The sequence below is a fragment of the Furipterus horrens genome, unplaced genomic scaffold (assembly GCF_987537825.1).
Source record: "Furipterus horrens unplaced genomic scaffold, mFurHor1.1.pri manual_scaffold_15, whole genome shotgun sequence".
NCBI lineage: Eukaryota > Metazoa > Chordata > Mammalia > Chiroptera > Furipteridae > Furipterus > Furipterus horrens.
The window spans coordinates 14,566,619-14,582,670 of NW_028327185.1; the positions used below are offsets into that span (position 1 = coordinate 14,566,619).

Here is a 16,052-nt window from a genome sequence, read left to right on the forward strand (position 1 = left end):
CTGAGCCGTATATTTTACATCTAATAAAAATAAATACATGTTTTTTTAACTCATGCCATTACTGTCAGGCCAAAAGGAGATATAAATATATATACAGATATAGGTATAGATATATATAATTTGTACACTAAATTAGCATGAAGAGCAGTTGTGGTTTTTCACTTATCTATGAAATGTAGAGTAAAAATAATTGTTTACTTATGTATTTTTCTCTTCCCAGTTTAACATAAGGAACCAAAGACTAAGGATATTGACTGCATTATTTACCTCTGTATTTAGTGCCTAGAATGTTACCTGGCACACTGAATGAATTAATGAACAAATGAATACATTTAACTTAATACAAAATCACATCCTACCTTTGAAAAACGGCATCCATTTCAATTTCTTCCTTAATGCATTTTGGCTAACTAATGCTTAAAGAAATGAATGCATTACCAAATGATTCTGAATGTAAATTGTTGTTCAGAACATAAATGGTGATTGTTATAAAAAGTGAAGTTATTGCTAAGGTTATAAAGCCAAATACCAATTTATTTCTAAAAATCATATGTTCTTTGGAATCTGAAGTAACGCTGAGTGTTGTAATTAGTCTTGACAAAAGAGCTGATAATGAGTCCCACTGCAGATACATTTCATTTTACATTTGTGTAATACAGTATAAGTTTCCAAAAGGCTTTTACATTGATCATTCCTTCAATTTTCACAGCCACCCTGTGAAGTCAGGAAAAATACGTTAAAATTCTCATTTCTCGGGATCTGGCTCAGCAGGGACAGATAGATGACTTTGTCACCCAGCTAGGAGCAGGCATCCGTTTACTGACTTGAAAATGATTCCTCATCTGTTCAAATGTGGAAGCTCTGACTTCTACCCACTGAATGTTTTTCTTGAGCATGTGGAAAAAATTTGGCTTACATTCCTTTATAATCTTAACTAGACAGATTTTAAGCTCAGTTACAGACCTGAAGTGCCGCTCTGGTCACAGATCACTTTCCCTGATATCCTTTAAGAAATCAAGAAATCATGCTTGGAACCTCTGGGGAAGTTCTGAAGGAAAGGAACGGAGTACAAGGATAGGGTCAAATTTAAGGCTAAAAATGAAAGGCCAGTTTTTTAGAAGGTAACAAAACATGTCCTTAAATGTTTTTGCAAAGTTCTGTCTCACCTTAATCTTTTTTGTCTGCATCAGTAAGTTTGCTTTAATATTCTTTCCTTGTACCGTCCGGAATGTCCTAGGCCTCTTATTTCAGCAGGAAGATGTGTGAAATTGCTCCCAGGGGACTTTTCATTTTAGGATATACCCTCGATTTGCCTTGTTCTGAATAGTTCTCCAACTGGGTTCAAATTTCAACTCAGCTGCTGTATCCTTGAGAAGTTATATAAATGCTCTGTGCCTCCGTTTCCCCATTTGTAAGACAGATGATCACACATCCATCTCATAGCCTTGTTGGAAGGGTTAACTGGCTAATTTATAAAGCATTAAAACAGTGCTTGGCACCTAGCAAGTGTTAAGTAGGTATTAACTTGTTATTTTATTCTTATTGTGTTTATTATCTTTACTATTATCTTCAAGCTATTATTAATATTATTATTATCTTCTAAAAAGAAGATACCTCAGAGGTCATTGTGCCAGCCAGGAAACAGATTTTTGTTGTATTAAGTCTACTTTATGCAGCTCTGAGGATGGGAGTGCAGAACGGGCAGGGGAACCGAGGTTCTGTAAACCAGTTTTTGTTTGGGGGAATGGAAAGAGTGAAGACATGAGGGATGGAAACTTTAAGAGGGAATTACACATACATTAGCCAAATCGCTTTTAAAATCAGCTTTCTCTGCTGTACTAACTGCGTCCCTGCACACCAGCCTCTGGTGCATGTTAGATGTTAGGGTCACCATCAAAGAGACCCAGGATTATTTTCAGGCTTGCTGTCCATGAGGGATGTTCTATGTTCAAGTTCAAAATCACCATATGAGTCATATCAGATTGCTCTCTATTTAGATAAAGAACAGAAACCAGGCGGGTTATTTTGGAGTAAAATAGAACATAGTTCAGCCATCATTAAGATAGCAACTATGCTGTGTTGTTTTCTATTCTGTTATTTATATTAAGACTTACCCTGTCCCCTCTCCCTCTTTCACAATCCATCTGCCTCATACAAGCTTGAGCAATTGTTTAAACATAAGTCACATCATGTCACACTTCTCTGAACCCTCAGGAGTTCCCATGACACTAGGAACCACACCTCAGTCCATTGTCACAGCTCCCCATTCTCCTGGGGACGCCTGCGCACTAACATCACACCATCCTCCTCACCAGGCTCCAGCAGCCCTGGGGGTCTCCCGCTCCTGGCCTTTTCCTTAAATATTCCTGCTGCTTTCCTGCATACGGAAGTCATTCTTTCTATACTCTGCCCCCAGATCTTTCTAGAGCTGGTCCGTTCTCCGAATTTAGGTCCCAACTCAAAAGTTACCTCTGCAGAGGCCTTTTCAGATCCTATGATCTGAAGTCAGCTTTGCCCCTCCCGACCTTCTCTGCCTCTCCACTCCTCTCTCTATCCCTCTAGCACAGCTTAGTATTTAACTGTGTGCGTTTTAGTGTCAAAGGCCTGACTTGAACTCTTGCCTCAACTAAGAATTACTTAATCTCATCCAACCTATACTTCCTCATCTGCAAAATGGGAAAAGTAATAGCACCTGCTTGTTAGTGCGGCCATGCAGCTTAAACAGGGTAATGTATCATATATGGAATGCTTAAATAATCCCTGGCACATGCAAAGCATTCAGTAAATATCAGACGTTGTTACACTATTTATGGTATTCTCCATTGTTGGTCAGATTCTGGACCAGTAAAATGCCAGCTAAGAGCAGTGATGGTCTACTGGGTGTACCACTGGGTCCCTGGGGCTTAGAAAATCTTGGCACATGGTAGGCACCCAGTGAACGTTTGATCAAACAAATGCATCCATTATCCATACACACCTGTCTCACTTTTTCCTCTTCTTTTATTTTATCCCCTTAAAAGCACAGGTTCTGTTCTTCTACAGGAATTAGGATGCTTTGAAGCTCCATGCAACCCTCTCATCCCCTGAAGATTATTAAAACCTTTGTAAAACTACCATTTTTAGTTTTCAGCCCAGACTGAAAGCGTAATTGGTAGATGGCGCCCTCTACAGGTGTAGGATGGGATTACAGTGGCCCACCTCTCTCCTGACCCTCACCCTATAGGGGGGAAATGGGAAGCCCTGAACCCCTCCTCTGCGTTCTCCAAGCCGTCTTTGCCCTGACTTCCCCTAGACTGTAATCTCATGGAGGCCAGTCTTACTCCATCGCCTAGAGCACAGCCTGGAACACAGTAGACATTTAGTAAATATTGTTGAATGAATAAATACGTGAACAAAAAAATAACAATTTTCCATCTCTTTCTCCCAGGATGTCCCTGAAACCTGGGGGCCACTATTAACAGAAATATTGCTCACTTGTTTAGTTGTGTGCAGGGTTTCAGTATTGAGGTGATAAGAGATAATAAGAATGAAAATAATGAGTGGAGAACAAAATTGAAAATAAAAATATAATTTAATAGTGTCAAGCTGCCTGTTATAAACAAAACTATTCATATGTTTAAATGAAATCTATATTTAAGGCAAAATTTTAAAAGATTTCGAAGTCACTGGGCAGTGTGCTCCAGATATGAGATATGTTTTTAATTATTATTATTTAAAATTATTGGCATTGCTAAATTTTGTGAGGAAGAGACACCTAACAAATGGAACACTTAAAACCTCAAACAATGGTTCTCTCTGTAGTATATCACTTGAAAAAAAAAACTTTGTATGAAAATCTATACCCAACAAGGCTTGTGAAGGGGCTTTTTACTTATAAAAAATATGTATTATCATTTTCTTTTTTTAATAATTTATTTGTTTGTTTATTTATTTATTTATTTTTAGAGAGAGAGGAAAGGAGAAAGAGAGGGAGAGAAACATCACTGTGTGGTTGCCTCTCACTCGCGCCCCCAACTGGGGACCTGACGGGCAACCTAGTCATGTGTCCTGACTGGGAATCGAACCAGCGACATCATTTTCTTTTAAGCAGAAACATCTCTGGTGAACTTAATGGACGATATATCTGATAATTCCACACAGTACTTCCCCTTTTTAGTTAACACAGCACTCTCCCGTATACTATCTCCTGAAATGCTAACCCAAGTCCTGTGGAATAGAGACACCCGGTATTTTTATTTTCATTATAGAAGTGAGCAACTGGGATCTTTGAGAGGTTAAGCGACTTGTCCAAAATCACAGTTAATAAAGGCTGCCGGAGCCCCAGAGCCCAGAACATGTGGATATTGGGATCTTAGTGTTTTCTTCACTGATGTCTGTATACTTTGTCATGAACATTAGTGTTTATGTAACTGACTACCACCACACAGAGCTTTATGAAGTTGAATGGAAAAAAGTAATGTTGGCATTTACTTTCTATGTAATTAGATGTGTGGTCCAGAAATTTTGACCTTTCACCTCTAATTCTAAATCATATTAAAGCCAAATTCTAAATGCCCTTACTACCCAGTTACTGTAGCCAGAGTAGTACTTTAGGCCTTCTCAAATTTTCTTTCCCTGAGTGACGTAGAATCCCATTAGATTACTTTTGACCTTCCAAGTCCATAAAATTGTCTCATTTTAGTCTCCCAGAAAACTACTGCAGAGAGATGTATTGAAACTCAAAATTGAAATTAAACCCTTGATAAGAGCAAACATCTTACCTAGAACTCCAAGATTGGCTTTTTGAGCTGATACTTTTACTATTTCGGTAATACAGAGAATAAAAACAAGGATTATGTTATAAAGGATTCCCACTTTGTACCTGAGCTTGGTCCCACACATAACACCACACAGACCATCACACAGACCATCTTTGGTGCCTAAAGAATTAGGGGTCACTACAAAAACAATTAGCCTGAGCTGTAGTTTTGACTATGCCTAACTATGCCCATGTTTTCCGTCTTTGATAAATTGGGAAGTTTCCTGGATATGAAACCTTCTTTCATCTACTTAGACCTTCCTTATCCACTTCCTGCCCAATGTTGATACTCTCTCCTAAACAGCAATGAAAGCGTCATTTGTATCTGTCAGCACACTGTACTGTATCAAGACTAGCTTGGAGAGGTGCGAGCCCATGTGTTCATGACCATATTAGCTCTACTGTCAACAGTACCCAGAGTTCCTCCCACTCCAGTTGCCCAGCCTTTTATCTTCTTTCTCTTCACTGAAGGAGACTAGTAGAAATCATTTGAGTTAATTTGACTTCTAACTAACTCTTTCTGAAAAGATCCTACTTATTTATTCATTCACTCAGTCCACAAATACATGTGGAACAACGGCTGTATACCTAGTGCAGCCTGTCCACACCTTCATTCTGTTTCCTAGGAAATTAAAGAAAATTGTGTTACAGGACAGATGAATGTCATAAAAGATGCATAACTTCCTAGTGGAAGATCATCTAAAGAAATTACCCTCCTTTGGCTTTATTCATAAGTGTATCTAATGAGTTCAGAAATATAGTTTTCAAAAGGGATCTTATATTGAAAAGGACAAAAAATTAAATTAAATCGCCAGAATCAATAAAGCAGGTGGAGGCTGACGCAAGAGGTGATAAGGAGGATGGCTGATGGAGCACTGAGCTGGGGCTGGAAATTTGATTGAAGGTAATTCTACAGGAAAGCTGAAATTAACTAGATATCTAAGTAGATTCGATCTCTTCCTTATGAAGAGACAACCTCAAGAACATTGCATATACATTACAATCCCTCTTACCAACTGCCGAAACCATTTTAGATATTTGTTACAATTGCAATGGCTTCTACTGTAGTTTTTTCAAGAATGAACACAAACTATGACAATCAGAATATTAACACATCATGTCATTTTTGTTTTTGAAGTTTGGCTTTTACTAATCTGGAAAATTAGTAATTGTGAAAATCTGTGGTTTGAAAACTACTGATGTTAGTAGAAAAATACAGTTACCATGGTAGGTTGTAGAAAGATGTGTTCTAAAGTCCCATCTTTGGTTCTCAGTGTTTGTAGTGATGTTAGCCTCATTCCACAGTTGGCTCTCCTTTGCCTTGACCTTCATACAGGAAACTTTAGAAAGGACATTGAGCAAATAGCATCAGTGTTTGCAATGGTCTCAGATTTTCTGTGTGAGATACTTCCTCAGCGACACCAGCTGAACTTCGTTAGCAAAAACAGTGTGTGGTACAGCTTAGTACAAACCCACCATTAGAAGGCATCCCTCAGAGCTAGCCTAACAAAAAGTAAACATTGACAGTCCTCATTCAGTGGACTTATTCAGCACCTGGAACAGATAGAACATATATTGAATTTCATGAGACTCAAATATCATGTATTATGGGAAATGATATAGATATTCTGGTCATTGGAACTGGACCAGAGGGCTCAGGATGTCTTGGTATTATTGAGAGTCACTGGTACTTCTGAAATAACTACTCGGTGGCCATGCTGCTGTCACCGTCCTTCCTCCATCTGTCATCCATTCTGTACATCTGCCGCCCAGATGGACTTTCTCTGGCAGGCAAGGAGACTGAGTTCTCAGGAAAATAGGTGGGTGTATTGTAGTTAGGTAAGATGTTATACTCTTCTCTCTTGTAGTGACAAAACGATCGATGATTGGCCCTTAAGAAATGATGTAAAGATGCCTTCAGTTTCCATCAATAGATTGTTTCACTTGGCAGTAGAATATGGAAATAATTGAATGTGCCAACAATGATTCCCTCTTCATGCAATTCCTTTGTACAAAATGGTGTGATTTGTACATCTAGATGTTTAAAGTCATCTGATGTCCCATTTAAAAGGCGTTATCTTTCACTCCTTATATTTTGAGGAAGCTAAAATTGTGACATCTATTAAAAAAAGAAAGAAATGGTTACCAAGTTTTTAAACTTGTTTATTTTCTCATAAGTACCACAAAAACCACTATGTTTGAATTTCAGTGGTAATGTTACAAATTATTTATTTTTGTCTAAAAAGGTAAATAAAGGAAATTACAACTTTGGAAAAACGTGACAAAGACAAATATGTCTTGATTTGTAATGCTATATTTTTATTTTTAGTGCCTCGGTGTTAGCAGGCAGGAAATAATTGCTCTTTTTTTCCTTCCAGCTGTTTACCTCTGCAAAAGGACAATGCAGAATAAGGCAAGGCTGGAGCTAGCAGACTATGAAGCTGTGAGTACTAAGGACGTTCTGGCAAAGAAAGTCATAAAATGAACAAGAATAAGGCCCATGGTCATTTCCAGGCACTTGGTTAGCTTTCTCCATTCATGGGTATTAAGGGTCAGATTTTCAAGGGATTACGTAGCATAAGACTTAATAAATCTCTGACTTACTTGCCCTCTTTTATTCTCATTGACGACGATGAAATTCTCAATACACAAACTCAGAGTAGAAGGGGAAAGCATATTTTATTTGCAAAAATTGACTTAAGTGTAAAAACTTTAGATATAAACTTATATATACTGAAGATATCCAAACATAGAGAATTAAAGAACATTTATAATGAGAAAATGGTTTTCACAAAACTTTCAAGTTGGTCACCCTCAACAGGTACAATCAATCTGATGGAACCTCTTCAGGTAGTTGCAATGCTGTGATTTACTGAATTTGAAACACTGTCTAGAAATGGCTAGTACTCTTGTCAAGAACCAGATAGACTGATTGAATCAGTACTAGAAACAATGACGTGGGTGCGGGAAAGTCTTGAGCACTTTTTTTTTTACGCAAGGTAATTTCAGTATTTTGCATTTTTCATTGTGATCTTTAAAGTCAATTACTCATAAAAATTAATATTTGTAGTAGGTTTCCCTGTTTTTCTCTTCTACTGTTAATGCAAGGCTTAGCTGCCGTCATTGGGCATGACATGTTCAGACCAGCGGACATGTACTACTTTAGAAATTCTATATTTGTTTTCTTGATAAGCACACATGGTAGATAATCTAGGTGGGGGTAGTGATGATGAACGCCGGACTGTCTTCACCTGGGCTGTGTTTTTCAGGAGAGCCTGGCCAGGCTGCAGAGAGCGTTTGCCCGAAAGTGGGAGTTCATTTTCATGCAAGCGGAAGCACAAGCAAAGTGAGTCCTTGTGAGTCTTTTGGAAGATCGGTTCAAGTTGTGGCCTTTTGTTCAGAGAGAAGCACTGCAATTAACACTGTGCCTCCTTCTTTATGACGATGTTGACAGAGTGGACAAGAAGAGAGACAAGATTGAAAGGAAAATCCTTGATAGTCAAGAGAGAGCATTCTGGGATGTGCACCGACCTGTGGTAAGAAAACATGCCCCAACACGGTCTCCAGTTCATAATCGCAGCCTTTGGACTTGAGGGAAGAATGCATTAATTCCATCATTTCTCCCAGAGTCTGCATAATTATGTAAGAAAGATTGCCACTTCTGCATAAGGTGATCAGAGTTCAATGATGCAATATTTAATTTATTTAAAAAATGCACTTTTCTTTCCGCCATAATGTCACTGGCTTACTCTTGGCATTTGAGATGCGTGATCCTTTTAAAAACTTGAGGAAAGAAGGCTGCCACACAGCAGTTTGGCATAGCTTACTGTTTACTTTTTACTGGATTTATAATAAAACTGTAAGTCAAGTTTTTGTTCCTCCCCTAATTTTCTAAAAAACCTATTGCTAAGCTGCTTTGAATGTCACCTTCCGTGGGCATCTTAGATGGACCAGACTCAAATCAGCTTGTACTTTTAATGATGTAACTTGGACCTACATACAATAACTTAGCTGTTTTTCTTACACAATAATATTAAACCATGTGTCTTAGTGTAACAGATAATAAGTGGCCTGGAATAATACCAGAAAACTCTGTGTAAGGAATTAAACACTGTTCATGGGCATTCTTAAGAAAGCAGGTCTAATCTCATATATTTCTATTTTGATGTTGTGTCTTTGTCATCTACATATTTCTTTAAATACAGATAAGGCATTAGAGAATGATATTTATTTGAGTATTATTGGAATAAGTAACAGTTTCCCAGCATCAGACAAATCAGGATGGAGAATATCTCAAAATTATCCTCTCAACTATCAATATCTTCAGGTTCTAACCAAAATCGGCCTATCTTCCAAATATTTGTTTTTATATAATTTCAGATAACAGTACAGGTGTTAAGTTCTCTGTTGAGTTTTTCTCTCTTTTGAATTTGTGACAGGTTAGAACTGAGACTTAACTGGCTTTTGCACTCAAAATTCACCTTGAGTTTAATCGCCAACAGTGAGAAGGATTATGCGGTGCATAAATACTGCAGGGATATGAAGTAGGGTGTTGTTCATTTGATCATTTGTTTGTTTTAAGCAAGCTCTAGAAACTGGTACCCACATCCTCTCCCTGTTTATCCACTTCACGCTCTGGACCTCTGGTGGCCCATCTCTGGTCTTCTGTAGCTTTGGTGGCACGCATTCTCCTGGGGACCCAAAGGGACTCCCTCCGGGCTGGTTCCCCTACACTATAAATTGCTCAATGTTTCTGTAAATGTAAAACTGTTCAAAAATAGTGTGTTTCTTTAAAAAAGCTTAAATAAAGCTATAGGGCATGTCACAGGAGTGATGAGCCCAACAAAATCTCTGGCCACAAAGATCAACAATGTCATATGGTAATACCAGCAGATAAAAATCAATTTTATTTGCATAACGTCAGGTCCATTCTTGCAGAAAATCTGCTAGTTCTTTCATTGTGTGTCTTTGTACACTGTATAGTCATGACCTTGAAATAGAATATCGTGAAGGCTATTGATTGGTTTTCTGTTTCATTCAGTGAGCTCAGTCTTCTTTGCCACATGTGGATGCATTTTGACATAATCAGAGTGGTAAAAAATGCGGTCCCATAAAAATGACTTGCATTCATAAGAAAGCAGGTCTGATCTCATATATTTCTATTTTGATGCTGTGTCTTTGTCATCTATATATTTCTTTAAATGCAGATAAGTCATTAGAGAATGATATTTACTTGAGCATTATTAGCATGTCTAATTATCCCTTTGAAGAATCAAGCTAATACTTCATAATAGAAATGTTTTTCTCCCCATGAATGTTGTGCTGGGAAATCCTGCCAGTGGTTTCTCTTGGGTGAAAATAAATACATCCTCAGAAAATTAGAAAAATTCAAAATGCCTTTTCTTAAGGATTAGTTACACTACTGTAAAGCAAACACCCCACATGTCACTTCGAGGCATGATCGTAAATTGAGTGTGCACCCAACAAACAAGTACATCATAAGATTTCACTGACTCTGTGAAAAACATTTTTCTAAATACACAATAAACAGGATTTTTGGCATGAAATAAGTAGAATAAAGAGCATTAAATTTCTTTGATTTTCATTGAAACAATATGTACATGTACCTTTATAGATTCATTCAACTAGTATATCTTTAGATGCACATTTATAGAAGCTTGCTGCATTGCAGGCTTAAGGCACCAAGTGAGTGAAACACTATTCCTGTGATTGAGAATTTCTATTCCAGGGGTGAGTGGGATGAAGCCTTAACTGGATAATTATCTAGCCAATGCCATGATGAGATCTATAATACAGTGATGAATATAGTCCTCTGGGGAGTACAGGAATGCGTTGAGTAATTGCTTAGTTGTGATTATCCTGAGGGGGGAAAAATTGACTTAAGGGAACAGAGATCTTTTCCTTAAATATGAAAAAGCTATCAAACATAGGGAGGATGTGACTTAAACATGCTGAATGAAAATGGTATGGTATGTGCCATTGATTGTAAAGTGACTTTATTTTAAGTTTCCATTCCCCCCCCCCTTTAAGTCCACTCTGTGATGCCAATTCACCTGAACCTGTATGGTTCAAAAACTCATATGGGCCATGGCTTCTCTGGTCCCGCCTCAGTGGGGCGCTGTAAAGTAGGTCCCATACATAGTATTGATTAAATATGCAGTTTCAAGGCATAATTAAACTGCAAACCAAATTTAAAACCGAGGCTACTTTTTCCCTAGTTCTACAAGTGAGGAAGGAAGCACTGATTGGTTTCTTCTGCTTTTTCCCAGCTAGTGTTTTTGCTCCTAATTCTCTTCTCTGTAACCATGGTTTCTGACACATCCAGGGATGGAGAGGAAGGGGCTGGACAAGTTGGGAATGGTAGCCTTCTTAGCTAACCTGCCGACTCTGATAGTTGAGAGTTGGTACTCTCTGGGCTTGACCTGTGTGTGAAGGCACCTTTATCACGTGGGGGCTTGGATAGGCCCTTTCTTGACCACAGCCCTGTCTCTGGGGATTCCATGCTGGCAGCTAACTTTGATTCTGGAGATGGATCTCCCACCAAGCTAGTTCTTCATCAGCCCCTAGGGACCCAGCAATATCTGCTGTTTTTCTTTGCTGTCTTATCACACTTCCAGGAAGCCATCCTGAACAGCAACCTGAGGAGATCTCCCCCCTCCCCCCACTTTTTGTCTCATCTGGACTACAACCTGCATCTGGAAGCTCCTGTTTTCCATCCAGGTCAACCCTAGGGGTGTACTCACTTTCCAAATGCCAACGCTCCATTTCGCTGCCACGGACCAATACAGCAGCCTCTGGGGCTAGTTGTCTGAATGTTGTGCTACCTCCAGTCTTCTGGATCCTTCTCACTGTCAGAGGGGGATGTTGAAGCTTCACGAGCCTCCTTAAAGCTCTTCTCTCCTGGCTTGGGCAAAGATGAGGCATGGTTCTCTTAAGACCTCACTCCCACATCCCCTCCTAATCTCTGACTCCTGATGGGTTCATTCTGCCCACTCAACCCCAAAGCAGAGGGATTTAAGGATTGTGTACGGCCCCATGTTGTACCTCCTGCGCCATGTTGATAGCACTAGTGAGAGCAGACATTCTTGTCTTAGCCTTGTTCTTATGGGAAAAGAGTTTAATATTCTGCCCTTAAGTATAACATTGACTGAAAGTTTTTCATGGATGAGTAAGAGGGTTAAGAATTATCTGATTCTTGAACTTCTATTTAAAATTTTCTGCCACTTGGCATAAAATATGCCTTAGCTAAAACTTCCATTTTCAAAATCCTCCTACTTTCGGAGGATACTGGGAGCATATCTATCCTTGTATACCAAGTTAAGATTTTTCTGTCACTTGTTCTGTGAATTAAGAAAAAGTAAACTATAGCTATATTCTATAAATGTAAAAAAAGTCCCTTATTGTATGTATATTGTCCAGGTAGAAAATAAAAAAGTTAGCTACATGTAATCAAAATTTAGGATATGCCACAAGGCAATAAAACATGCCTATAATTTTAAGGGCCCTAGCTGGTATGGCTCAGTGGGTGGGACATCATCCTGCAAACTGAAAGGCCGTGAGTTCGATTCCCAGTCAGGGCGCATGCCTAGGCTGCAAGTTCAGTCCTGGTTGGGACACGTGCAAATGGCAACCAATCCATGTTTCTTTCTCACATCTATGTTTCTCTCCCTCTCACTCTTCCTCCCTTCCCCTCTCTCTAAAAATAATTAAGTAAAATATTTTTTTAAAATTAAAAATTAAAACTTCCTCGTTATACCTTTAAAAATTAAATAAGTAAATAGTATTCTTAAGCAACTTGGATTTTATTCAATAAATAGTGTTGGGAAAATTGGACAGATACATGCGGAAAAATGAAACTAGACCACCTTCTTATGCCACACAGAAAAATTAATTCAAAGTGGATTAAAGACTTCAATGTTAGACCTAAAACCATAAAAATCCTAGAAGGAAACAGGCAGTAAAATCTCAGATATTGCTTGTAGCAATATTTTATCTGATATATTTTCTCAGGCAAAGGAAAGAAAAGAAACAATGGGACTAAATCAAAATAAAAAGTTTTTGCACAGCAAATCATCAACAAAATGAAAAGACAACCCACAGAACGGGGAAACATATTTTCTGATACATCTGATAAGGGGTTAATATCCAAAATTTATAAAGTACTTACAGAACTCAACACCAAGAAAGCAAGGAATCCAATTAAAAAATGGGCAAAGGACCTGAATAGACACTTCTCCACAGAGGACATAGAGGTGACCAATAGAGATAAGAAAAGATGCTCAACATCACTAGCCATCAGAGACGTGCAAAATAAAACCACAATGAGCTATCACCCTACACCTGTCAGAATGGCCACCATCAACAAATCAACAAACAAGTGCTGGCGAGGCTGCGGAGAAAGGGGGCCCCTTCAGCACTGGTGGTCGGCATGCAGACTGGTGCAGCCACTGTGGGGAGCAAAATTAAAAACGGAATAGCCTTCCCACTTCTGGGGATATATCTGAAGAACCCCAAAACACGAATTCAAAAGAACATAAGCACCTATGTGTTCATTGCAGCATTATTTACAATTGCCAGAATAGGGAAGCAGCCCATTGTCCGTAAGTATATGAATGGTTAAAACAACTAGGGGACATTTCCCCAATGGAATACTACTTGGCCATGAAAAAGAAGAAAATTTTACCCTTTGAGACAGCACAGATGGACCTGGAGAACATTACACTAAGTGAAATAAGCAAGTCAGAGAAAGAGACATACCATATGATTTCACTCATATGTGGAAGCTAATGAACAAGCTGAACTAACAAGCAATATAGACAGACACGCAGATAGAAAGCAGGCTGACAGCTCAGGGGGTGGGGGTGGTTAGTGGGTGGAGGGATTGAGCAAAACGGAGAAAGGACTCAGGGACCACAGTGTGGTGATTGCAGAGAGCTAGGGGTTCTAAGGGGGATGAATGCTAATGGAAAAAATATAATACAAATAAATAAAAACACAGAGATTTTTCTGTCACAGAGCTGTGACATTTCAACCAGTCAAGCATCGGTGACCAGATCTGAGCCAAGAGAGCTTTGTCAGCTATCACGAAGCTCATTAATTTCTGGCACTGTCCCCGCACTCCAGGTACTGGGCTGTCCCAGCTGTGCCCCTGATAAGATGTACATTTCCAGTGGAAACACATGAAATGTGTGCCGCATGAGTCCTTTCTACAAAAAGAAAAGAACAGCAATACACGTGGCTTAATATCGGTGACAATAAGAACATTGATTAGAACCTTTATTGCAGTTCCTAGTTACAGGAGCCTTTTACATTCATCAGATCACTTATTCTTTCCAGCGACCTTGTAGGGTGGGTAATGAGTGTCCTTAATTTATAAACAGGAGAAGCAAGGCTTTGGGGAGTTGAGTTTTGTTGGCTATCGTACAGATAAGGGTCCATTTCTTACCTTTGATGAAAAACCGGGCATTTGCTCCACAACTCTGTGCTATCTCTATTAAACAGTATTCAATCTTTCTTTCTCAGTTTATAATGCACATTAGGGTATTTTATTGCATTGGGGCAGATTCGTGCCCGTCAGCTTTTTTTTTTTTTTTAATTAGTGAAATGATTATGTAGGGAGTAGAAAACTTTTCCCTTCTTCCCCTCTGGGGTCTTTGGCTGGTCTAACAATTAAATTGACATAAGGAGGTTAACAGAAAAGAAAAAAACTACAAATTCTGTACATATGTAAGCCCCATAAAACCATGAGATTCTTGGGCAGTCAGGTAATTGGGGCTTGCATACCATTCTGAGCAAAGGAAAAGGGGATAAGGGGTCTGGAGAATTCACAGGAAGCTAAGAAGAGCACAAGTTTGGTAGACAAATATTTGCCAGGCCAGGCATATAAGTCCTTTGCCTACAAAAAGTTATTTCTGATAATAAATTTCTTTCTGGTACAGGTTCCTGATCTAAGTTGTTTTGGAAGTTAAAGGGAAGGTAAAAATCTCTTTCTGAGTCTGCTGAACTCTGACTGTCTTCAGCTCTAAATAATCCACATGACAAAGTGGTATATTCTGGGGTGGCTTATTCTGCTCCCCTTCAATGAATCGAACTTTTCATTTCTTAGGTGGTCTACAGTGCCTTGTATGTCTGCTTGATCTCTGAGGCAAGCAAAAGGCAGTATATGTCCACTGTCACAGCATCTCGGAGAAGCAACTAACTATTATCAGCCTTGCTAGGCTGCTGGGAAAGAGTCCCAATGTGGTTGGCACATGCTATGAAGTGCAACAGGTGTACATACCTAGAAACCCCCAGGTCTGATTCGGGGTGAATCAGCAGCTACAGTTCTCTATAGTTTTGGAAGGGGGGTGCCTTCACTTTTATACTGCATGTATAATGTGCATGCATGATCTTATGTGCTCATTTGGAACGTGTTCACCAGAAAAACAGAATCGACTAGGTATTCTGTCACCAAAAAGGATTTATTCAGGAGAAAGAAAGGATTCCAATCCACTTGCAGTAATGTACACACACTGAACCAGAGGAAGAGAGAGGGGGGACTTCTAGAGGGGAAGAGGAGGGGCAGGGCAGGGGCTCTTGTAACCCTGGAGCTCTGTAGTAGATGTAGATCCTTCCTATAGGGCTCTCATGATGACACAGAGCACCAGAACTCCTCCCATGAGCCTTGGCTGCTCACACAGGCCCTCCCAAATCATTGTGTCCAGGTTAAGGTCTCAGTCACAGATGCCAAAATTAAATAGTAGCGGAACTTTAATATATTTCCTTACACCTTCCTTGAAAGGTCTCAGTGAAAATCCAAAGTGTGTTCATCCAAATTTAAAGCTTCCTTTTGTGTCATGAAAAAAAGCACAACGTTTCTGTCTGTCATTCTGATCTGCTCCTTTAGATTGAAAATATTTTGATAATGTGGATTGCACGAGCCTCAATGAGTGAAATTGTTCTCTTTCCCTGGCTACCTCTTTTATCCTCTGCCTGTTCCTTTTATCCTCAAATAGATTTGGAGATACAGCATCCCGTTATTATGTAATATCTGATGCTATTTATGTAAGCCAGGGTAGACTGAGAATAAAAGCTGCTTTCCCTGTTATTAAGTGGGTACTTCTCTAGCCTATGGGTTGGCAACTTTTTAAAAATGATGCACTCAGATGTCTGTTCTGTTTTTTCTGACACAGTGAGGATGTGGGCAGTGGTTGGGTGGTGCTGGGAATGAGGCCCTGGAAGCCCACAGCCACCT

The 16,052-nt window shown here is 39.2% G+C and overlaps 1 protein-coding gene across 6 annotated transcripts in view; it reads left to right on the forward strand.

Moving 5' to 3' along the window:
- Positions 1 to 16,052, forward strand: part of RGS7 (regulator of G protein signaling 7) — a 300,375-nt gene that overhangs the window by 244,879 nt on the left and 39,444 nt on the right. For all 6 annotated transcript variants that reach the window (XM_090263548.1, XM_090263551.1, XM_090263546.1 and 3 more), the window contains 3 exons: positions 7,177 to 7,241; positions 8,068 to 8,144; positions 8,253 to 8,334. In XM_090263548.1, coding sequence (XP_090119674.1) covers positions 7,177 to 7,241; positions 8,068 to 8,144; positions 8,253 to 8,334 — 224 coding nt within the window. The remainder of the gene's footprint in view (positions 1 to 7,176; positions 7,242 to 8,067; positions 8,145 to 8,252; positions 8,335 to 16,052) is intronic.